At 42.0% G+C, this 25,744-nt stretch overlaps 1 protein-coding gene across 1 annotated transcript in view; it reads left to right on the forward strand.

The window, feature by feature from the left end:
• HSF2BP (heat shock transcription factor 2 binding protein) overlaps positions 1-25,744 on the forward strand; it is a 107,534-nt gene that overhangs the window by 25,984 nt on the left and 55,806 nt on the right. Inside the window, exons 4-6 of the mRNA XM_066365906.1 lie at positions 5,683-5,832; positions 8,907-9,039; positions 17,235-17,352. Of these exons, the coding sequence (XP_066222003.1) occupies positions 5,683-5,832; positions 8,907-9,039; positions 17,235-17,352 (401 nt within the window). The remainder of the gene's footprint in view (positions 1-5,682; positions 5,833-8,906; positions 9,040-17,234; positions 17,353-25,744) is intronic.

Below are 25,744 nucleotides of genomic sequence, written 5' to 3' on the forward strand. Positions count from 1 at the left end.
GATATCTAAGAAATATTTGCTTAACCCAACGGCACAGAGGTTTTCTTCCAGAAAATTTATATTTAGGTCTGTGATTCATTTTGAGTTAATTTTTTCACATATGATTACCTAGTTGTTTTAGTTTCATTTTTTGAAAAGACAATAATTTTCTCATTGAATTGACTTAGCATCTTTGTTAAAATTGATTGACATAAAAGGCAATGTTTCACTGATCTGTATGTCTATTCTTATGCCAGTACCACACAGGTTTGATTTTTTATAACTTTATGTTAAGTTTTGTTTTTGAAATGTTAGTCCTCTAATAGTTTTTCTTTTTCAATTTTCTTTTTGCCTTTCTATATCAATTTTAGAATCAGGTTATCACTTTGTATAAAAACCCAGCTGAAAAACATTTTTAAATTTTTTAAATAAATTTTCATTAATTTTAATGGGGTGACATCAATAAATCAGGGTACATATGTTCAAAGAAAACATCTCCAGGTTATCTTGTCATTCAATTATGTTGCATACCCATGTTTTAAAATTTTTAATTATTGATTTTAGCAAGAGAGGAAGAGAGAGAGAGAGAGACAGGAACATCAATTTATTCATGTATGTGCCCTGACTGGGGATTGAACCAGCAATCTCTGAGCTTCAGGACAATGACCCAATCAACTGAGCCGCAGGCCAAGGCCTGCTGAAATTTTGATAGGGATTACATTGAATCAATTTAAGGGAGGAATTACCAGTTTACCAATCTTGATTCTTCCAATCCATGAACATAGTATATCTTTCATTTACAGGCTTACCTTGGAGCTATTGTGGGTTCCATTGCAGACCACTGCAGCAAAGCTAGACACACAAATATTTTGGTTTCCCAGTGCATATGAAAGTTAGGTTTACACTATTGTGTATTCTATTAAGTGTGCAATAAATAGCATTGTATAAAGAAATGTATGTACCTTAACAAAAAATACGTTATTGTTAAAAAATGTAAGGATTATCACTTGACCTGTGGTGGTGCAGTGGATAGAGCATCCACCTGGAATGCTGACGTTGCTGGTTCAAAACCCTGAGCTTGCCCCATCAAGACATATACAGGAACTACAAGTTGATACATCTCACTCCTCCACTCCTCCCTCCCCACCTTCTCTTTTTCTCTGTCTTTCTTCTCTCTAAAATCAATCAATATATATATTTTTTAATAAGCATCATCTGAGCCTTTGGTGAATTGTAATCTTTTTCTGGTGGAGGATCTTGCCTCTACATTGATGGCTGCTGACTGATAAGGGTAGTGGTTGCTGAAGGTTTGGGTGGTTGTGACAATTTCTTAAAATAAGACAAAATAAAATTTGCCATATTGATTAACTCTACCTTTCATAAATGATTTCTCTGTAGCATGTGATGATATTTTAGCATGTGATGATATTTGATAGCATTTTACCAACAGATCTTCCAAATTTGAAGTCAGTCCTTTTAAACCCTGCTGCTACCTTATCAACTAAGTTTATGTAATATTCCTTTGTTTACATTTCAACAGTTTTCACAACATCTTCACCAGGAGAGGATTCTATGTCAAGAAACCACTTTCTTTGCGCATCCATAAGAAGCACATCCTCATTTGTTAAAGTTTTATCATCAGATTGCAGCAATTCAGTTACATCTTTAGGATCTAATTCTAGTTCTCTTGCTATTTCTGCCACTTCTGCAGGTACTTCCTTCATTCAAGGCTTCAATGCCTCAAAGTCATCCATGAAGGTTGGAATCAATTTTTCTAAATTCCTGCTAATGTTGATATTTTGACTTCTTCCCATGAATCATGCATATTGTTTTCTAAGTGAGCCTTTTTTTTTTAAAAAAAGCAATTTTTAAAAATTTATTGATTTTCAGAGAAAGAAAGAAACATTGATTTATTCCACACTTATTCATGCATTCATTGTTTGATTCTTGTATGTGCCTTGACCAGGGATCAAACCCAGAACCTTGGTGTATCGGAATGACACTCTAACCAACTGATCTGGCCATGGCATTCTATGATACATGCGTATTCTTAATGGCATTTAGAATGGTGAATCCTTCTCGAAGATTTTCAATTTACTTTGCCTAGATTTGTCAGAGGACTCACTATCAATGGCAGCTAGAGTACGAAATGTATTTCTTTTTTTTTTTTTGTATTTTTCTGAAGCTGGAAATGGGGAGAGACAGTCAGACAGACTCCCGCATGCGCCTGACCGGGATCCACCCGGCACGCCCACCAGGGGGCGACGCTCTGCCCACCAGGGGGCAATGCTCTGCCCCTCCGGGGCGTCACTCTGTTGTGACCAGAGCCACTCTAGCGCCTGGGGCAGAGGCCAAGGAGCCATCCCCAGTGCCCGGGCCATCATTGCTCCAATGGAGCCTCGCTGCGGGAGGGGAAGAGAGAGACAGAGAGGAAGGAGAGGGGGAGGGGTGGAGAAGCAGATGGGCACTTCTCCTGTGTGCCCTGGCCGGGAATCGAACCCGGGACTTCTGCACGCCAGGCCAATGCTCTACCACTGAGCCAACCAGCCAGGGCCAAAATGTATTTCTTAAATCATAAGACTTGAAAGTCTAAAATACTTCTTGACTCATAGACTACAGAATGGACATTGTGTTAACAGCCATGAAAACAACATCAATCTCATTGTACACCCCCATCAGAGCTCTTGGGGGACCAGGTGCACTGTCAATGAACAGTAATACTTTGAAGGGAATCTTTTTTCCCCCGAGGTCTCAACAGTGAGCTTAAAATATTCAACAAACCATATTGTCAATAATACATGTGCTATCATCTAGCCTTTGTTGTTCCATTTATAAAGCATTGGCAGAGTAGAGTTAGCATATTCTTAAGGGCCCTAGGATTTTCTAAATGGTAAATGAGCATTGTCTTCAACTTGAAATCATCAGCTAAATTAGCCTCTAACAAGAGAGTCAGCCTGTTCTTTGAAGCTTTGAAGCCAAGCATTGACATATGCTCTCTGACTAGGAAATTCCTAGATGGCATTGTCATCTAATATAAGGCTGTTCTGTCTACATTGAAAATCTGTTGTTCAGTGTAGCCACCTTCATTAATTATCTTAGCTAGATCTTCTGGATAATTTGCTGCAGCTTCTACATAAGCAGTTGGTGCTTCACCTTGCACTTGAATGTTATAGAAACTTCTTTCCATAAACCTCATGAACCAAACTCTGCTAGCTTCAAATTTTTCTTCTGCAGATTTCTCACTCTCTTAGCTTCATGGAATTGAAGAGAGTTAGGTTCTTGTTCTGGATTAGGCTTCGGCCTAAGGGCATGTTGTGGCTGGTCTGATTTTATATCCAGACCACTGAAACTTTCTCCATATCAGCAATAAGACTTTTTCACTTTCTTGTCATTCATATATTCACTGGAGTACCACTTTTAATTTCCTTCAAGAACTTTTCCTTTACGTTCACAATGTGGCTGACTGGCATAAGAGGCCTAGCTTTTGGCCTATCTGGGTTTGCACTGTGCCTTACTAAGCGTAATCATTTCTAGCTTTTAATTTAAAATGAGAGTTGGGTGACTGTTCCTCTCACTTGAACACTTAGAGCCATTATAGAGTTACTAATTAGCCTAATTTCAATATAGTTGTGTCTCAGGGAGAGAGATGGGAATGTACACAATATTTATTAAGTTCACTAAATGGGTATAGTTTCTTGCTCCCCCAAAACAATGACAATAGTAACATTAAAGATCACTGATCACAGATCATTGTAACAAATTTAATAATAATGAAAAAGTTTGAAATGTGAAAAGTGACACAGGGACATGAAGTGAGCGAAGCTGTTGAAAATGGTGCTGCTGGTAGACTTGCTAAATGCAGGGTTGTCGCAAACCTTCAGTTGGCAAGAAAACACAGTATCTGACTGCAGTAATGTGCATAAAATGAGCTCTGCCTGTATTTAAATCTCCTTTATTTTGCTTTGTAGTTTTTATTATATAGGTTATGAACTACTTCTCTTATTTTATTACTAAATATTTTTTTTTATTTTTGATGTTGTGAATGGAACAGTTTCTTTGAGATTTTTTTTTTAATTACTGTAGTATGTGTGCAAGCCTATGTCAGGGCATATCTGCCTGTAACCACCAAATGGGACGTTAGTGAAGACAGCCCTGTCTGATCACACTTAGCAGTTCTTATGTGACCTTGCAGAAGAACCACCATCACCGGACTAATTGAAACTCAGACTGCTTCAATTGTGAGAAAAGCTAGAAATCTTAAAGGAAATGCTGTGATGTAGATTTTTTTTTTGCATATGTCACCATGACTTGAGTGGCTTCAGCTATAGATACCTGAAGAACAAACCTCAGAATCTAGGTTACTGTTATGATGAAATCAGACATTAAGAACCTAGAGCTGAAAAATCACATAAAGCAGTATTAGCATGTGTCACTGGCTCAGTGACCACTTTTCTCCTAAAATAAGTATGAATACTGTATACAGGGATGGGAAAAAGGAGGTTTACAGTTGTTCATATGGAAAAGACATGCAGGTTATGATTATTACAAAAGCTTAATTAGTTCTGTGTTTCATGTACTCACAATTGTAAGCCTACTTTTACTGACCCAGTATATAGAAATGTGCATTCAGCTTTGTATATACCAAATGCATCCTCTCTGGGTGGGTATGCATGGGTCAACCTAGGCCAAGTTATAAGGTCAACAAAGTTGGATTTATGACCCCACTGCTTTATTTTCTCCCCTAGATGAAAAGCCCATCAACTGTAATTGTCCTGTACTCTCACCTCTCTGAAAGAACCACCTGGAACATCTAATATAATTTAACTTTGTGGGTTAATTAATAATACTTTGGAATAAATTAATTTAACTGTGTTTTTATATTTTTAAGTTTACTTTTAAAGGAATTTCAGGCAACAAGGAATAGTGAAACTGGTGGTGGTGACCGGGGAGGGCAGGAATTCCCCACCTCACCTAAGACCTGGAGGTGAACTTTTAGGTCAGAGGGGACATCAGGAGGACAGTCCACTTTCTCCTTGGGAAGAGCCCTAACTCAGACTTGCCAGCTGAGTGTCCTCAGAGACTGCTGGTGGGAGGGTGAGAAACCTTTCCTGGCCCTCCTCTTTCTGTTACACTGGTGGCACTTACCTAGCTGTGCCGGTGCACATCTAGGAGGCCCTCCTTCACTCTCCTCTTTTTCCTCTAATCCTATCTTTCCTACGTGGTCTTAGCTGTGTCCTATTGCGTTTTTACAATGGAGTGAGCCATTTGAAGGCAGCAGACTCCTTTATTAAACTGTTGCTCTGTGTGTGGACTGCTGTATGAGGTTGTCACTTTTTTCAGTGTCCCAGTCGGTGCTGGTTCGGAGTATAGCCACTTGTGACCTGAAATGCCTGATGTTTTTATTTCACTTAAAGAAGATGAATTTGTGGGCCCACAGCTTTGTTTTCTGTCCTAGACAAAAAAGTTCTTGACTTTGGCGGTATTTATAAACTAATGCAATAGGATGTTCTTTTCTAAGGGTGTTAATTTTGCCTCTGAAGTTTATTTTTAAAGTATAGATACAGCTTTTTAAGGACTAGTTTTCATTTGCCAACTCATTTCTATGATTCTTCATATGTTTCTTTAAAATATCTGTGAAAGAGAAAGCATAAGATATTTTGAAGTTGAATGCTATTTATTTTTCTGATTTTGTTTTGTTTTCAGGAGAAACTGGCTCTTCGCCAGCAGCTGAATGAAGCGAAGCAGCAACTCTTGCAGCAGGCGGAGTATTGCACAGAGATGGGGGCAGCAACGTGCACCCTGCTCTGGGGCGTCTCCAGCAGTGAGGAGGTCGTCAGAGCCATTCTGGGAGGAGTAAGTGTGATGGGCTGGGCATTGCTGATTAGTGCTTGTGTGACTGGAAGGGTACAGCATGTCTGTTAGGGCTTAAAAACTGCATCCATTTCTTTCATTCGTTCATCAAATAGGTTTGGAATGCCAGCTGCTTGGGGTCCACTGTAACCTGGTGCTCTGGGATCTGTAAAAGGAATAAAGTCAGATGCCACAAGCTGTATGGCATTTGTGGTGATGGTACCACTTCACTGTTACTACTTGACATTTGTATATGTTTAACAAAGTGCTTTTCTATGTATATTATTCATTGTGCAATATAATGTTTAATTTATTGAATAGTATATGTGATTTGACATATACATGTTAATAGCACACACACACGAGGAAATCCACAGAGGAAGAGAGAGTTGAGATGGGCCTTGATTAACGTGAACAGGCAGTAATAGCAGAGAATGGAGAGGGTGCCTCACGAGGAGAGAAACAGCATCTCAGAGGCATAGGGCAAAGTCTGAAGTTTGTTCAGGGATAGTGAATGGGTTAATTGACACAGAGTAGAGGATTGTGTGATAAAGCTGTGAGGAGAGAAGGCTTACAAGGTCAGGTGGTGTGATTTTGGAAGACCGTCAATGTAGGTTGATGATGTAATCCATGAGGTGGAGGGCTGGATTCCTGAGGGTGAGTCAAAGAGGATGGGACAAGAGGAGAGTTTGGGGAAGGTTAACCTGACAGAGAGTGAGGGTGGATTAGAGGTGGGGTGAGCATCTGCAGACTGGACAGGAAGATGATCAGAGTATCAGTGACTCAGGCTGGAGTGAGCTGTCTCTGTAGGGGAGATGGAAGGGCAGGAGAGCCTGTGCCTGAGTCCTGCTGGAGACAGTGTGGACTCCACAGCTGACAGAAAAGAAGGAACCAAGGAAGACTGAGGTGTGACTCTGGGGGAATGGGGTGTCATGAACAGAAATAAAAGTCAGGATGGGATGTTTGGCAGGAGGCTAGTAATACACTACTAATCATTTATTAAAAAATTAAAATTGTGTTTGACTTTCAGGGGAGAAACTAAATGTATTTTTTTTTTAACAGGGACAGAGAGAGAATCAGATAGAGGGATAGATAGGGACAGACAGACAAGAACGGAGAGAGAGGAGAAGCATCAATCATCAGTTTTTTGTTGCGACACTGTAGTTGTTCATTGATTGCTTTCTCATATGTGCCATGACCGCGGGCCTTCAGCAGACTGAGTAACCCCCCGCTCGAGCCAGTGACCTTGGGTCCATGCTAGTGAGCTTTTTGCTCAAGCCAGATGAGCCCACGCTCAAGCTGGCAACCCCGGGGTCTTGAACCTGGGTCTTTCCGCATCCCAGTCCGATGCTCTATACACTGCACCATCGCCTGGTCAGGTGAAACTAAATGTATTTTTAAGTTTATTGAGCTTTATAGAGATATAATTTACATATCATAAAGTTCACCCATCTGTAAGTGTACAATTCAGTGGTGTTTAGCTGGTTTCCAGAGTTGTGCAACCTTACCCCAGTCCAGTCTCAGAACAGTCTGTCACCCTTGAAGATCCCTGTGCCCTTGTTTTCAGGCCATTCCTCAGAGCGATGCTGCGAGGGCTCTGGAAACTTGGAAATACTTTGCCAAGTCATGAACTGCCAGATAGCCTGTTCACCATCTTTATCCCTTTTACACATTGAAAAGCAGTTTTGTCAAAGGTTTGAAAACCTGGTTTCATGCCTAGAGCAGAGGATATATTTTTATAGTATATTTTTGAGTGAATTCATTTCAGTACTTTCATCATTGTGTAAATTTTGAGCTGTTTCATATATATATTTAATTTTTAAAACTGACTTTAGAGAGAGGGGAGGGAATAGAGAGAGAGATACCTATTTGTTGTTCCACTTGTTTATGCACTCATTGCTTGCTTCTTGTGTGTGCCCTGACTGGGGATCAAACCCACAACCTTGGTATACTGGGATGATGCTCTAACTGAGCTACCTGGCCAGGCCTTCTCATGTATATATTTTTATTTTACTCTTTGGATTAGTCTTCAGGGTAATTCTTCTATTAATAATTCTGTTAATGACTAGTAAAGTAAAGCCTTTTTTTCTCATCTTTTCAATAGGAACTTTTTTTTTTTTGGTATTTTTCTGAAGCTGGAAACGGGGAGAGACAGTCCCACAGACTCCTGCATGTGCCTGACCGGGATCCACCCGGCACACCCACCAGGGGGCGACGCTCTGCCCACCAGGGGGCGATGCTCTGCCCCTCCGGGGCGTCGCTCTGTCATGACCAGAGCCATTCTAGCGCCTGGGGCAGAGGCCAAGGAGCCATCCCCAGCGCCCGGGCCATCTTTGTTCCAGTGGAGCCTCGGCTGTGGGAGGGGAAGAGAGAGACAGAGAAGAAGGAGAGGGGGAGGGGTGGAGAAGCAGATGGGCGCTTCTCCTGTGTGCCCTGGCTGGGAATCGAACCCGGGACTTCTGCACGCCAGGCCGACGCTCTACCACTGAGCCAAATGGCCAGGGCCTTCAATAGGAACTTTTAATGAGGAAGGTACTTTTAAATATTGCTTCTGTGATTGGCCCTGGCCGGTTGGCTCAGCGGTAGAGCGTCGGCCTGGCATGTGGGGGACCCGGGTTCGATTCCCGGCCAGGGTACATAGGAGAAGTGCCCATCTGCTTCTCCACCCCTCCACCGCGCTTTCCTCTCTGTCTCTCTCTTCCCCTCCCGCAGCCAAGGCTCCATTGGAGCAAAGATGGCCCGGGCGCTGGGGATGGCTCCTTGGCCTCTGCCCCAGGCGCTAGAGTGGCTCTGGTCGTGGCAGAGCGATGCCCCGGAGGGGCAGAGCATCGCCCCCTGGTGGGCTGAGCGTCGCCCCTGGTGGGCGTGCCGGGTGGATCCTGGTCGGGTGCATGTGGGAGTCTGTCTCTCCCCGTTTCCAGCTTCAGAAAAGTACAAAAACAAAACAAAACAAAAAAAACTTTAAATATTGCTTCTGTGATTAACACTAAGGTGTTTCTTGTGTATCCTACACTTTTAAGATGTTTTCATACTGGTATTTGTGAAAGGGTGTGATACTCTCATTTCCAATCTTTCAGGATAAAGCTTTGAAGTTTTTCAACATCACTGGTCAAACAATGGAGAGTTTTGTGAAGTCACTGGATGGAGATGTCAAGGAGCTTGATTCCGATGAAAATCAGTTTGTTTTTGCTTTGGCTGGAATCGTAACAAGTAAGTAATTCTTTTAGTGTAATGACTGTTTTAAGTGTGTCCCAGAGCAGTGACTATAGTCGGGGGTGAGCATAAACATCTTTCAGGAACTTTTTCAAATGCCATATTCTTCTCATCGTGGAGACTGATTCATTGGATCTGGGTTAGGTAGTAGATATGTGAATTGTGGCACATCACACTGGTCATTCTGGTAAGTACAATATTGCAGAGTAAGCTTGACTGGTCTTAGGAACATAGGATGAGTTTGCTTGTCTAGTCTGTGCATCGACAGAAGTCAGAACAAAACTGCTGATCATTTGGAGTCATTGTCACTTTATTGATGTCTAGTAAAGTAAAAGCCTAAATGAAGTTAAGCTGTTGCTGTTGATATAGTACAATATTAAGGAATTCCAAAACCTAAATTGTCTCTTTAGCAAATTTCTCCCCCAAATTGTAGTTATGTAGAATTCAGTGGTAAAAGATAAAACCAAACAAATAACTGATCTCTTAGTATAGTTGGAGTGGTATGTACAAATGAGGACCAAGGCTCTTTTTTTTTTTTTTCCTGAGAGAGAGATGGGAAGGGAGAGAGATGAGAAGCATTAACTCGTAGTTATGGCACTTTAGTTGTCTGTTGAATGCTTCTTGTACTTGCCTTGATGGGGGGTACTCAAGCCATGCCAGAGACCCCTTGCTTAAGTCAGCGACTTTGGGCTCAAGCCAGTGACCTTTGGGCTCAAGCCAGCAATCTTGGGATCATGTTGATGATTCTGCACTCAAGCTAGCAACTGCATGCTCAATCAAGCCAGTGACTTGGGGTTTCGAATCTGGGACTTCAGAGTCCTAGGTTGATGCTCTATCCACTGAAGCCACCACCAGTCAAGTGGATTGAGGCTTTTTGTTCTGGAGTTAGTGAAATAGTTAAATAGATTGCTATGACTTTTTTATGTTGCCCTTTCATCTCTGCTGTATATCTTAAGGTAATTCTTTGCCATTAAAGAGATAGGCATTTTATTTTTCCTCACACCATTATCTTCCACCTACTGAAATATTAATAAGGCAGGTGCTGGGTAGACACTGTCCCTTCATAAGTTCTTATGGGTTTTCTTCTGTGGAGATGCTGAGACTCAGAGCCTCCTGGCTGGTTAGTGTGCCCAGCATTCTAATCCCCAATGCGGTGGCAGGTATCATGTACTTTCATCCTCGTACCTTCTGCTGAAAGAAGCTTCCATTGCTGTTCCTTTTAAAATTATTTTAAGGCCTTTTTTTTTTTTTTTTTTTTACAGAAGGCATTTGCAAATTTTGATGACTAGATTTCTTGCTCTTTGCAAGTGACACAAAGGTCTATAACATATGTGATTTATCCTTCTGCTGAGTTGTGAATTTGAGCTGCTCGAGTTGCCAGCTGGTGGGTAGTGGTGAGGCAGCTGGCCAGTGGGCCGCGCCAGTCTGTTGCCCAGCATATAAGCTCAACTTGGCTTTGTTTTCCCTGCTTGAAGTGACTCATACAGGGACTTTTACAAAGAGTCGGAAGGTGGACACTTACGTTTTTTTTTTTTCTTTCTGTATTTTTCTGAAGCCTGAAACCGGGAGAGACAGTCAGACAGACTCCCGCATGCGCCTGACCGGGATCCACCCGGCACGCCCACCAGGGGGCGACGCTCTGCCCACCAGGGGGCAATGCTCCGCCCCTCCGGGGCGTCGCTCTGCCGCGACCAGAGCCACTCTAGCGCCTGGGGCAGAGGCCGAGGAGCCATCCCCAGCGCCGGGGCCATCTTTGCTCCAGTGGAGCCTCGGCTGCGGGAGGGGAAGAGAGAGACAGAGAAGAAGGAGAGGGGGAGGGGTGGAGAAGCAGATGGGCGCTTCTCCCGTGTGCCCTGGCCGGGAATTGAACCCGGGATTTCTGCACGCCAGGCCGACGCTCTACCACTGAGCCAACCGGCCAGGGCGACACTTATGTTTTTTATTTCCACACTGATGAATTTTACTGGGAGTGTTACATACTATTATGGTTTTATTAAAGTGCTATTTTGTGGAGATCTTGGGGCCTTATGTATCTCAAATACTGTAAGACTGTTCTTTGGGGAGTAAGTAGGACAGCAGAGACCTTGGTTAGCTATCACATCAATCCTCTGCCTTCTAAAACAAGGATTCTTTAAAAAAATTTACATATAATAAACTTATCTGTTAAAGTTTTTTTCTCACCTTTTTGCAGTTCCTAGTTTTAACAAATGCATATAGGCATGTAACCATCACAGTTAGGATGTGGAACAGTTCCATTACCTCCCCCAAATCTCCCCTAACTTTTGTAGTCAACCACCCTGTCTACCATCGGCCTCAGGCAACTGCTGGTCTGTCACTTTGTTAAACAACTTTTAGCTGGGCTTTTCTTGATGGCTTGTCTGGCATATAACGTGTACCCCAGGTAAGCAAGTACCTGCCTCATATCTCTTCTTGGAGCCCCTGCCTCTTCTTATTTCTCATATTAGTTGGTTGATCTCTGACCTTAGCTTTCTGATATGTTCCAGAAAAGTTGTGATTTTGTAAATTACTGCCGCCACCTTTTAAAGAATCCAGATCTAGCTCTTTCTAGTGTACTGTATCTAAAGCAGAAACTGAAACTCAGGATTTGTTTAAACATGAAAGTTGTTAGATACCTTACTCATTCCCAGTCACTGTCTTGAATAATAGGTTGTTGTAGTGGAAGGGTCTGGATTTGCAGGCACAGCTAGTCCACTTCCCAGGAGGTGAATCCTCTGGGTTTTCTGTTCCTCATCTGTGATGTGCAACAGTGTAGTACCTGCTCTAATGACCTTGCACACTGTTGTAAGTATGCTGCTGAGCGATGGTAAGTGATAGCACATCGTAAACCAAACAGATGTTTCAATAATTTGTATAAGTGAACAAATGAAGAACATAAAACAAGATGGCAAACTTTTAGCACAGTCCTGTAAAGATGAACTTGCTTACCTTACAAGTGGAAAATTTATTTTTCTAACTACTTTTTTTGCTTTTTGGTTACTTGAAAGCCATAATTACGCTCCTTGCCTCTTTAGTCTGTGTTTACTTATTCAAACGATTTTTAGATAATGATTTTAGAATCAAAATTACATTTTTACTTTTGATAGTTTATGGGCAGAACTAGGTCCAGCTTATCTTTCATGGATGTAATTGTTCCACAGAGTCAATGGAGTCAGTGATTGTCACTTCTCCTGGCTCCCAGTGCTTCTGCTTCCCATTCCCTTCCTCCACACACTCCCACTAACATGGGAAAGCAGTGTGGTGCATGGGAAAGAAGATGGGGTGGGAGTTGAGGCCCAGTGTCCAGCTTGGCTTCTGCCACTGACTGGCCCTATGTTCTTGCATCTGGGACCATTGATTTCATCTTCTAAGAGGAGTCTTAGACCCCAGATGATGACCAAGGACTCCCCTTATCTTAGATCATGTGGTTCTGCATGTTTAAGAATAAGGTGCCAATTCTGCATTTTGAACTCTAGGTCATTTTGGGTCACTTCAAGTCTGCAGCGAAGAGTCAGTGGACAGGCATTTAGGTGGTTTTTACATTTTTGTTATTATGTGTACATTTGTGTACAAGTCTCTGTGATCATTTTCAGTTCTCTGGGGCATATTCTGGGCCTGGCATTGCTGGGTCATGTGGTATCTCTGCGTTTGGCTTTTTGGGAACTGCCTAGTTTCCACAGCAGCTGCAACCCTTCATTCACATCCTGCTGGCTGGTTTCTCTCTCTCTCTCTCTCTCTCTCTCTCTCTCTCTCTCTCTGTGTATCTTTGTTGTTGTTAGAGGTAGTTGATTCTCTGAGCTCTAGGAGAGGTCACCAGGGACTGTCAAGATCCTCACCACTGCCGTCGGACCTCCTTGAAGGCAAGCTTGATTTGTAGAGACTGATTTTCAGTCTGAGCACTGATCACCATGATTTCATCTTGTTTCTGCCTCAAATCATCTGTGGAATCAGCTGTCAGGACAACAGCCAAATGGTAGCATTTACAACTCAGGCAGCAGATATGGATCTTGTACAATTTGAGTCACTATAAGAAGGCAGATGCTCTGAAACCATAACTCAAATGACTTCATAACCATCCTGGTATTGCTCCTTTTCACTTTTAGGTTTTTAAAAAATATTTATTGAATTTTAGAGGGAAAATAAGGGGGGCAGAAGAGAGAGAGAGAGAGATTGATTGATTTGTTGCTCCACTTATTCATGCTGTCATTAGTTAATTCTTATATGTGCCCTGACTAGGGATTGAACCCACAGCTTTGCTCTAATCAACTGAGCTACCGAGCTAGGGCCTCCTTTTCACTTTTAGGATAAGACCCCATCAACAAACAGCTTTAAGGCAGACTTTGGACCAGGAGCTTCTGCCATAGGCTCTCTTCTGACATGGCACTTGCTGAACTGTGGAGAATATGAGGCTCTCCCTCGTCAGATATTGTAATGAGGTATTTGGTTATTTCTTTTTTTTTTTTTTTTTTTTCATTTTTCTGAAGCTGGAAACAGGGAGAGACAGTCAGACAGACTCCCGCATGCGCCCGACCGGGATCCACCCGGCATGCCCACCATGGGGCGACGCTCTGCCCATCCTGGGCGTCGCCATGTTGCGACCAGAGCCACTCTAGCGCCTGAGGCAGAGGCCACAGAGCCATCCCCAGCGCCCGGGCCATCTTTGTGCTCCAATGGAGCCTTGGCTGCGGGAGGGGAAGAGAGAGACAGAGAGGAAAGCGCGGCGGAGGGGTGGAGAAGCAGATGGGCACTTCTCCTGTGTGCCCTGGCCGGGAATCGAACCCGGGTCCTCCGCACGCTAGGCCGACGCTCTACCGCTGAGCCAACCGGCCAGGGCTGGTTATTTCTTGAATCATACATAGTGTAGGCAAGTTAATGTTCAGATTTTCTATAATTTGTATATAGAATTTTCTGGGACTTACAAAAATCAACCTGTTGTAGAGCATTTTATTTGTTGGTTTCATTTGCAGAATTATACTCTATTCATTAAACTTTGCAGAGGTTGTGTCCCAGAGGAGGAGGGAGTGTCTTTCTGATACTGACCCCTGAGTAACAGTTACAGGTTGGGAGAATGAAAGCTGTTGGGATGGGAGTCTTTTCTGAGAGTGCAGTAGAGTGCTAAGGAAAAATTCTGAACAAATTGAAAGAATAGGAACTGTGCTTTTGGATGAGACATAGGGAAGCTGGGGACTTTTGCTTGTGCTGTTTTCTTTTTCTTTCTTTCTTTCTTTTTTAGTGAGAGAGACAGAGAGACAGACAGGAAAAGAAAGATGAGAAGCATCAGCTTGTAGTTGCAGTACCTTAGTTGTTCATTGATTGCTTCTCATATGTGCCTTGATGGGGGGGAGGGTTCCAGCTGAGCCAGTGACCTTGGTATCGAGTTGACGATACCACATTCAAGCCGGTGACCTGGCACTCAAACGGGTGAGTGTACATTCAAGCTAGATGAGCTTGTGCTCAAGCCAGTGACCTCAGGGTTTCAAACTTGGGACTTCAGTGTCCCTGGTTGACGCTCTATCCACTGTGCCATCAACAGTCAGGTGAAGCTGTTTTTTTATGGTGGATCACCAGGTGATAGCATTTGGCTGGAAATGAAACTGTGGACTTGAGGAAGGTAAAGGAGAAAGAGAAAGAAGCGTTACCTCATTCTACTTAGTTGTTCCATTTAATTGTGCACTCATTGATTGCTTCTCACCTGTGCCCTGACCAGGGATTGAACCTATGACCTCAGTGCACTGGGACGACGCTCAATCCACTGAGCAACCTGGCCAGGGTACATTGACTTTTCTATGGCTGGGCTTCCTAACAGTGCTATGTGCTCCCAGAACAGTGGAAACTCCTTTAACCTGGTAGATATTTCAGGCAAAGGCATGCACAGATTCTAAGAGGTATGGGCACATGTCCCAGGAGTCACTCTAACAGCAGCAAACAGAGGACAGCAGGCTCCTCTCTCTCAGCTAACCCTCAGGTTACAGGGTGCTGCTCTCTAATCTGACTTCTTGCTGCAGAAGCCACACCACCCAGAATAGGAGAGAAACTGAATTCTAGGAGCCTCTTCCCAGTGGGATTTGGCATTCCCTCAGGCTTTAGGGGAGTTTCCATCAATAGTATATATTTGACAGCTGAGTAATTGAGTTGAGAAACTATCACAGAAAATGCAGAGAAACAAAAACCAAACAATGAAACAGTCGCATTATTAGCATCAGAGGAAACTTGCTTATGTTTCTTTCAAAAAATATGATGCAATGTTAGTGTTGCAAATAAGAGGTTTATAGAAAACAGGTTCAGGATGAGCAGTAGCAACTAAGTCATCCATTGGGCATGGAAATTGTATCCCTATTGTCATTAATTTACTTACTAACATCTTTACTGAGGTATAATAATATACCATGCAATTCACCAATGGAAAGTACATAATTCAATGGCATTAGCATATTCATACCATTCTGCATCCATCCTCAGAAACAATTTTAAAACATTTTCATTATCCCTCCATAAAACCCTGCTAACCTTAGCCATCATTCCCCAATCCTGTCATTCCCCCCCCCCCCCCCCCCCAGATATAGGCTGTCACTGCTCTATTATCTTTACAGATTTGCCTATTCTGGATTTCATATAATGGAATCATGAAATATGTAGCCCTTTGTGACAGGCTTCTTTCACTTAGTATAGTGTTTTCAAGGTTCATTGATGTCATAGCATGTGTCAGTACTTCATTCCTTTTTGTGGTTGAAAAATATCATATTGTATGGCTATACTGCATTTATCCATTCATCAGTCAGTGCAAGTTCTTTCCTAACTTTTTTATTATTGTGAATAATGATGCTATGAATCCATTTTCTTGGATATGACTTTTTATGAGTTTATGATGCCAAACGCTTAGAACTTTATTTCCCCTCTGAATGTTTTTTAAAGAAAACTAGAGTGTGTCTTATGCTAGAAAATATAGTTGTCAGGTTCAAATTCATTGAACAGAGAAGCCTCCTATCAGTGAAGGATCCTGTCTTCAGTAAAATTATAGATATCATGAATTATGATATACATAAAATAACATAGCACCAATTTATGAAGCATAAATACCTGGAAAGACAAGCAGAAATGGGAAAAATTTGGTTAAATTTAGGGGACTTTTTACCTCTCTTGATCTTTTGCATCCCAGGAAACAAAAATAAATAAGACTCTTTGGGACCTGATTCCATGAAACTGATCTGGTAACATGATGAAACTTCATATTCTGCCATAGAGTACATTTAACCAAAGAACAAGCAAGCCAGAAAATTCATCCTCAATTCTTGATAATTCTGAGCAAAATAAAAATAGAAGACATCCATAAACTAGTAAAGGGATCTACCAGAATCATACATCAGACACCACACTTAGCTGTGATAACTTGAAACTTCTCTATTGAAGTCTGAAGGACGAGTATGCTGCTGCCCTGCTCACTCCAGTTAGGAACTTTGGTCACTTTGATCATGATTTATCATTCAACTTAGCTAAAAAAAAAAAGTTACCAATACATACATAAATATATGTGGGTCACTGATGTATCCTCATAGGTGTTCGAGAATACTGAAGAGCTAGTACTAGCTACAGCAGTGTCCATTGGGAAACATGTAATTACTTGGTCTGGTCTCTTCAGGGCACCAGGCATGAAGAAACAGGGTGGTTGCTGACCCACAAGAGATGTAAAAATTAGAAAAAAAGCTTTTTCTCAGAATTAGTTTCATCCTCTTTGACCTCATGATTTTGGTACGGCATTATGGTTCAAAGTCATGAGGATTTCACTCCCAGGATTGAAAGTAGATTTTAGTGTCCTTAGTCCCAGGTAATGTAATCAGTCCCACTTTCTGTTTGGATTCTGACTGCCGACAGCTGTTAATCCAGGGTTCTGGAGCGTGGCGTCCACTTGCTGTCCTGTGGTGGCTGCAGACATATTTAGATTTCAGTGCTTCGTTCTACTACAGAGACGTTTGCTAATCATAAAGCACATTATTCACTATCTGAGTGACTGTTGTGGTTGTCAGTTCTTTCTGGGCTGTCAGCTCTGTTGACAATACCATTTTTTATGTCTCACCAGCTGTGCTGTTTTTATTAGGTCTGTTGGGAGAAAAACAATAACAAATACTCTATCATGGACAAACTTTTCTAGAGTCTGAAGTTACAGAGATTTTGAACTTGGTTTTGTCTTTCTGTTGCAGATGTTGCTGCCATAGCATGTGGTCGTGAATTCCTGGTTAACTCTAGTCAGGTGCTCTTGGACACCATACTGCAGCTTCTGGGAGACCTGAAGCCAGGACAGTGCACCAAACTCAAAGTGTACGTTGGACAGTATTAAATAGTTAATGTTTATTTACAAGTTAGTCAGAATTTGTTGGTTGGGCCTCTTTTTTAGATAAATGCGACTAAGTTGGCAATAGATCTAAAAATTAGAAGGTATGAGTGTCAGCCTGGCATGCAGGAGTCCCGGGTTCAATTCCCGGCCAGGGCACACAGGAGAAGCGCCCATCTGCTTCTCCACTCCTCCCCCTGTTCTTCCTCTCTGTCTCTCTCTTCCCCTCCCACAGCCAAGGCTCCACTGGAGCAAAGTTTGCCCGGGCGCTGAGGATGGCTCTGTGGCCTCTGCCTCAGGCGCTAGACTGGCTCTGATTGCGGCAGAGTGATGCCCCAGATGGGCAGAGCATCGCCCCCTGGTGGGCATGCCGGGTGGATCCCGGTCGGGCGCATGCGGGAGTCTGTCTGACTGCCTCCCCGTTTCCAGCTTCAGAAAAATAAAAATAAATAAATAAATAAATAAAATAAATAAAAATTAGAAGGTATAAATTGCCTGGAGAATTCAGGATGCAGTCTTTTCAGTACTGTTTTAGAAAAACAGTATAAACAAAAGGAATATTCTCACCTTAGAGCAGGGGTAGTCAACCTTTTTATACCTATCGCCCACTTTTGTATCTTTGTTAGTTGTAAAATTTTCTAACCGCCCACTGGTTCCACAGTAATGGTGATTTATAAAGTAGGGAAGTAACTTTACTTTCTAAAATTTATAAAGCAGAGTTACACCAAGTTAAAGCATATAATAATAATTACTTACCAAGTACTTTATATTGGATTTTCGCTGAGTTTGGCAGAATAAATCTTTTTAAAACAATTTACTATAGTTAAATCTATCTTTTTATTTATACTTTGGTTGCTCTGCTACCACCCACCATGAAAGCTGGAACACCCACTAGTGGGCGGTAGGGACCAGGTTGACTACCACTGCCTTAGAGAAATCAGTGAGTCCCAAATGCTATCATGTGATACTTGAAGGTTATATTAGTGACCTTAAAATGAACTTAAGTAAGTATTTGTTATGGCAGCACCTTACTTCCGGGTACCAAAATCAGTATTCATTTACTATTGTTGTGTAACAAGTTACCACCAACTTAGTGGCAAAAACAACACCTCCTTCACAGTTCTGTAGGTCAAAAGTTCTAGTGGGCTTGACTGGTTCTCCTGCGAGGGTCTCACAGGGCTAAAGGTATCGTTCACTGCGGCTTTTCTCATAGAAACTCCAGGAGGAATGCTTCCAGGTGTGTTCAGATTACTGGTGGAATGCAGTTTCCAGCCTTCATAGGACTGAGGTCTTTGTTCTCTTGCTGGCTTTCAGGCAGGGTCACTTTCAGCTTCCAGGACTGGTCAAATTCCTTATCACATAACCCCACCTTATCTTCAAACCACAGTAGCTCACTGAGTCCTTACACTTGGAACCTTTCAGGCTTTTTTTTTTCTTTTTTAACTTTTTTTTTTTTTTAACAGAGACAGAGAGAGTCAGAGAGGGATAGACAGGGACAGAGAGATGAGAAGCATCAATCATTAGCTTTTTTCATTGAGCATTGCGACACCTTAGTTGTTCATTGACTGCCCTCTCACATGTGCCTTGACCGCAGGCCTTCAGCAGACCGAGTAACCCCCTGCTCAAATCAGCGACCTTGGGTCCAAGCTGGTGAGATTTTGCTCAAACCAGATGAGCCCACACTGAAGCTGGCGACCTCGGGGTCTTGAACCTGAGTCCTTAGCATCCCAGTCTGACGCTCTATCCATTGCGCCACTGCCCGGTCAGGCCCTTTTAGGCTTTTGATGGGCTTAAATTTTGATGGGTTTAGATTAGGCATAACTGGATAAACTCCCTTTGATTAACTCAGAGTCAGGCGATTGGTAACCTTAATTATATCTGCAGAGTCTCTTTGCCAGGTAACTTACCCCAGGGTGTGCTATTCTGTGCACAGTTCCAGGGATTAGGCAGGAAATTTTCGGCCATTGTAGGATTCTGTGTATCTCACCATTCCTTTCGAGTGTTTGCTTTTCTTCTTGGAGCATTTTTTATAATGGCCCTTTAAAGTCTTTGTCAGATAATTCTAACATCTGTGTCATATTGGCCTTGGTGTCTTCTGGGTGTCTTTTCCCACGAGTTGGTATTTTTTCTGTTTTTTCATGTGATAACTAATTTTGAGTTGCATCCTGGACATTTGAATATTATGTGTTGAGAACCTGGGTCTTATTGAATCCTATAAATTATGTTGATGTGATGTTTTAGCAGGCAGTCAACCTGGTTGGGTTCAGGTTGCAAGTTCTGACCAGCCTTCTGTGTGTTGTGGTTTCAATATCAGTTCCATTTCCAAAAAGACTATTGGGTGTGTCCCTCATGTATGCCATGTGTGGCCAGTGTGAGACTGCATAATAGTTGGCATTTTACTTCTCAGAGTGTTGAAAAGGCTGTTTATGGCCAGATCAATGCATGCATAGCTTGGGGTGAGGCCAGGAGTTAATGGTTACTTTCCTAGCTTTAATTTTATTTATTTATTTTTTACAGAGACAGAGAGTGAGTCATAGACAGGGACAGACAGGAACGGAGAGAGATGAGAAGCATCAATCATTAGTTTTTCATTGCGCGTTGCAACACCTTAGTTGTTCATTGATTGCTTTCTCATATGTGCCTTGACCACGGGCCTTCAGCAGACCAAGTAACCCCTTGCTGGAGCCAGCGACATTGGGTTCAAGCTGGTGGGCTTTTGCTCAAACCAGATGAGCCTGCACTCAAGCTGGTGACCTCGGGGTCTCGAACCTGAGTCCTCCGCATCCCAGTCCGATGTTCTATCCACTGCACCACCTCCTGGTCAGGCAATTTCCTAGCTTTAACTCTCCACAAAACCAACAAGTCTCTGATACTTGTTGGTTCCCCTGGGCTCCCCTTTGCAGTCCTTCATCTGGAATGCTGGGGTTTTACATGCCCTATTGTGTCATGTTTCTGCAGCTATGCCCACGTCCAGAGCCAAGCAGTAGGAGTTTGGAGGATCACAGTCTTCCCAGTGTTGAGGAAGACTTTTTTTCACTGGAACTTGAGTTACCTGGGGACCCCCACTGCCAGCATGGTCACTCTCAAGAGACCCCTTTTCACAAAACAAAAACACTGAGCAGTGATTTGAAGACTCATATAAAATACATTTTTTTTTTTTTTAAAGAGACAGAGAGAGAGTCAGAGAGAGGGATAGATAGGGACAGACAGACAGGAACGGAGAGAGATGAGAAACATCAATCATTAGTTTTTCGTTTTGACACCTTAGTTGTTCATTGATTGCGTTCTCATATGTGCCTTGACCGTGGGGCTATAGCAGACCGAGTAACCCCTTGCTCGAGCCAGCGACCTTGGGTCCAAGCCGGTGAACTTTTGCTCAAACGAGATGAGCCTGCGCTCAAGCTGGTGACCTCGGGGTCTCGAACCTGGGTCCTCCGCATCCCAGTCCAACGCTCTATCCACTGCACCACTGCCTGGTCAGGCTAAAATACACATTTTATGCCAGTAAAACTCCAATGTATTTGTTAGATACAAAGAAAAAAAGCAGTGAGGAAGGTTCAGTGGGCCACTGTTTTGCTGGTTTTATATTTCAAATTTCAAAATGGCAAACTATTCCTGACAGAAAAAGACACTTACCTTTTTAAAGTCAGAGCTCTTTTTGAGTGCCAAACTGAAGAGAAGAGATTGTTCCATTTCATAAATCCCAGTTAGCTTACTGAGGAGCAAATTCAAATACACAGAAATAAATACTCTGAAGAAGTGTCAGTATTTGGTGTTGTCAGTGTTTTGGATTTTTACTGTTCTAATGGGTGTGCATTGATATCTTGTTTTTATTTGTATTTTCCTGATGACATATATTGTGGAGCATATTTTCATGTGCTTATTGACCATCTGTATATCTTCTTTGGTGAAGTGTCTGTTAAGGTCTTTGGCCCATTTTTTAACTGGGTTTTTTGTTTTCTTATTGTTGAGTTTTAAGAGTTTTTTTGTATGGATTGGATAATAGTCCTTTATTAGATATGTCATTTGCAAATATTTTCTTTTTTTTCTTTTTTTTTTTTTTTAAAGAAAGGCAGACTGCCACATGCAGCGCCTCACTTGGATGTGTCTGGAGTCTTGGAAGCTTGACTACCCTACGTTCTACAAATGGAGCTTGAGACTTGTTTGGAGGTTCTAGCAGGGGAGTGCAGCTACTCGTATACCCTTGACCAAAGAACGGTCCTCTGCTCTAGCGGGGAAGGTCGTCCTCTTCGACCGAGCGCGCAGCTTCGGGAGGGACGCACATGGAGCGGTGAGGGAGGAAGGGGACACCCACGTAGCCAACCAGATCAGCCGAATCAACCCTGGTGATCAATGGGGTGACAGATGTCGCAGCCAGATCACCCTCACATCCAAATATTTTCTCTAAGTGTATGGCTTATCTTCTTTCTCTTGATGTTTTTCTTTTGCAAAGCAGAAGTTTTTAATTTTAATGAAGTCCAGCTTATCAAGAATTTTTTTCATAGGTTGTGTCTTTGTGTTATATCTAAAAGAGCATCACCATATTCAGGGTTTTATCCCATGTTATCTTCTAGGTGTCTTATAATTTTGCATTTAGGTTTGTAATCCATCTTAAGTTAATTTCTGTGAAAGGTGTGAGGTCTGTGTCTAAGTTCATTATTTTTCTTTCTTTTTTTAGTAATTTTTATTAATTTTAATTTATTGTGTTTACATGGATTCAAGTGTCCCGCTGAATATAACACCCTCTTCCCTCACCCCCGTGTCCCTATTTATACTCCCTTTGCCCCTCTTCCCCTCACTCCCTCCCTCATCATTTTTTATGTGGATGTTCAGTGGTTCCATCCAGCACCATTTGTTGAAAACACCATCTTGGCTCCATTGTGTTGCCTTTGCTCCTTTGTCAAGGGTCAGTTGACTATATTTATATCTATTTTTAGGCTTTATGTTCTTTTCTTACTGACTTTTTTATAAGCCTTGAAGTTGTTTAGTGTCAGTCCTCTAGCTTTGTTCTTCTCCTTCAGTGTTGTGTTAGTTGCCTCTCCATATAAATTTTAGAATCATTTTGTCAGTATTCATAAAACAACTTACTAGGATTTGATTTGGATACCACTGAATCTATAAATAAAATTTGGAAGAACTGACATCTTGACAATATTGAGTCTTTCTGTCCATGAACAGAGAATATCTGTTTACTTTGTTCTTTGATTTCATTCATCAGAATTTTGTAGTTTTCCTCATATAGGTTTTATATATTTTTTTGTTAGATCTCTACCTAAATATTTCATTTTTAGGGGGTGCTAATGGAAATGGTATTATTTTTTTGTGTGTGTCTTTAATTTCAAATTCTATTTGTATGCTATTTGTATATAGGAAAATAATTGACTTTTATATATTAACCTTGTACCTTGCAACCTTGCTGTAATCTTACTAGTTCCAGGAGCATTTCTTTGTTGATTCTGGGGCTCTGTAAATGTTGCTAAATGAGCAAAGGAGATGCAAATAGCTTTCTGGGTTATGATCATACCTTGTTTTTTGTTAAAGTTATACAAGTGTTACCATGCATTTCAGTGGCCTGATGCCTTCTTCACAGGAGTGGCTTAATGCCAGTTGAAAAAATCTTCAAACAAGATTTGGTTTCTAAATTGTTTCCAATTAAAACTTTAGTTATCTTGGGTAGTAGGCAAGTTATCATGAAGAACATTATAACGTTTCTAGGATGTTGGCTAACAGTGAAATATTTCCCATTGTCTGGATGTACCACAGTTTATTCACCTACTGAAGGATGTTTTGAAGTACATTTTGAAGACAAATCTTTGATAATGTTGATTTAGAGTCATCAACATTTCTAGATATTAACAAAGGTCCACCAGACATCTAAAATGTTAAATGCCTGAGCAGGCAGTGGCACAGTGGATAGAGCATCGGACTGGGATGCAGAGGACCCAGGTTTGAAACCCTGAGGTTGGCCCTGGCCAGTTGGCTCAATGGTAGAGCGTCGGCCTGGCGTGCAGAAGTCCCAGGTTCGATTCCCGGCCAGGGCACACAGGAGAAACGCCCATCTGCTTCTCCACCCCTCCCCCTCTCCTTCCTCTCTGTCTCTCTCTTCCCTTCCCGCAGCCAAGACTCCATTGGAGCAAAGATGGCCCGGGCGCTGGAGATGGCTCCTTGGCCTCTGCCCCAGGCGCTAGAGTGGCTCTGGTCACAACAGAGCGACGCCCCGGAGGGGCAGAGCATTGCCCCTGATGGGCAGAGCGTTGCCCCTGGTGGACGTGCCGGGTGGATCCCGGTCGGGTGCAAGCGGGAGTCTGTCTGACTGTCTCTCCCCGTTTCCAGCTTCAGAAAAATACAAAAAAAAAAAAAAAAAAAAGAAATCCTGAGGTCACTGGCTTGAGTGTGGGATCATAGACATGACCCCATGGTCACTGGCTTAGCCCAAAGTCACTGGCTTGAGCAAGGGTCACTCACTCTGTTGAAGCCCCCTGGTCAAGGCACATATGAGAAAGCATTCAATGAACAACAAAAAAGCTGCAATGAAGAATTGATGCTTCTCATCTCTCGCCCTTCCTGTCAGTCTGTTCCTATCTGTTCCTCTCTCTGACTCTGTCTCTGTCTCTGTCACACACACACACACACACACACACACACACACACACACACACACACAAATTATTAAAATGTTAACCTATAACACTTGAGGTCTGGGAACTAATACATATTATTTTTTAGGCAGTAGAACTTTTAGCTACAAAATGTTAATATCCATTGAATTGGTCTAGTATTGAGTTATAAATTGGTAGTTGGTGCTATGAATGTAACCTCAATTCTTATGAAAGGCATTTTTAAGGTTTCAACCTATCTAGTTTGATCATTCTGTTACATTTTTTAAAAAACCCCGAAAATCTATATTTGGCTTTTTCAACAAGAAAAAGGAGAATAAGCTAATATACATATAAGTAAAAGAGAACACAAAAGAAACACACTGGCAAGCTTCATAAATATGGAAAAGACTCTCAACCTCAGTTGTAATGCAGATTATAACCATTAGGAGGTACCTTTTTATTCCCTTTCACTGAAAAGAAAATCAGATATGACAGTTCCGAGCTTTGGAGAGGCTGTGAGGCTAGCTAGAGTTTACACCTGTTCACTTGCTGGTGGGAGGGAGATGGAAGCAGGTGAGCAGCATCTGTTGAGATCAAATATGCCCGTGTTCGGGACAGGTGGTCCACCTCCGTGTACATACTCTGGAGGAAGTTTTACCCACAAACACCAGGATGCTTGTATAGAAACATGGTAGCATCTGTGTTGGTAAGAGTTCACACTGGGAACTTATCTATACCTCTGTCAGCTGGAGAATAGATTATGATCAATTAATATGTTAGAACACATCAGTGAAAATATATTAGAACTATACAAATGAACATAGAAAACATCTCACCGTGGTGTGGAAGATTACGTATAGTATGCTGCTGCTGGCACAAATATGTCAGATTCTGCACATATTTTGTAAAAATTTATAGAAATGCATGGCTGTTTCGTATATCAAACGGCGATAGTTGTTCCCACCTCCCTGAAGCAAGTGTTCAAAGTTCACAAAAGGATTTGACTATGGTGAAAGTTTTTCTTTCACCGGGGAGGTGAGTATGCATTGTATGCTGTATAGTAGATAAAAATTAATCTATAGATATTTGATTAGAATTACATATGGCATTGACCACAGATTTTCAGATTCTAACTAGATTGGGGTGGGGGTACAGAATCTAAAACAAGCATGTTCAATAGTTAATTTCTGCACTGCTGCAGGTTTCTGTCTGTCATGTGCTCTGAAGTGTGTGATTGCTCTGCCAACAGCTTCTCTATCATATAACATCTGCAATCGTCTGTAAGGATTTTGTTGCTCATGGTTCCTTAGAATTAATTGATGGCACTAATTTGGCTACTTTAGATTTTAGCCTGTTTCGGATGACTGATAGATGTTTTTTGTTTCTGGTGGGGGCGGCATCACAGTCGTGCCCTTTTATTTTTATTGCTGGCATGTTTTAAAGTACCAGGTATGTTTAATCTTTGTTAGTTGTAACTTCTTTTAAGAAGAATAAGGTAGTTTGGTTCGGTCACCTTTACTTTTAGTGATTCAGCCTTGTCATCAGACTGTCAGGAGGTCTTTCTGGCTTTTCTTGAGGAGGACCTGTTCTGCCCTGGTGTATCCAGATGAGGGGAGCATCCTTTTACTGAGAGAGAGTTACTTGTGATGCTTTTGTAGCTGTTTAGGTTTGCTAATACTTTTATTTTAGCCTTGCTTTAAGTCCTTTTATGATCAATGTCAGATGTCTCTAAAATTCTCAAGACTACAAAGCCTGGGAAGTGGTTCTTTTGGAACCCATT

Source organism: Saccopteryx leptura, chromosome 2 (assembly GCF_036850995.1).
Source record: "Saccopteryx leptura isolate mSacLep1 chromosome 2, mSacLep1_pri_phased_curated, whole genome shotgun sequence".
In the NCBI taxonomy this organism is placed as follows: Eukaryota; Metazoa; Chordata; class Mammalia; order Chiroptera; family Emballonuridae; genus Saccopteryx; species Saccopteryx leptura.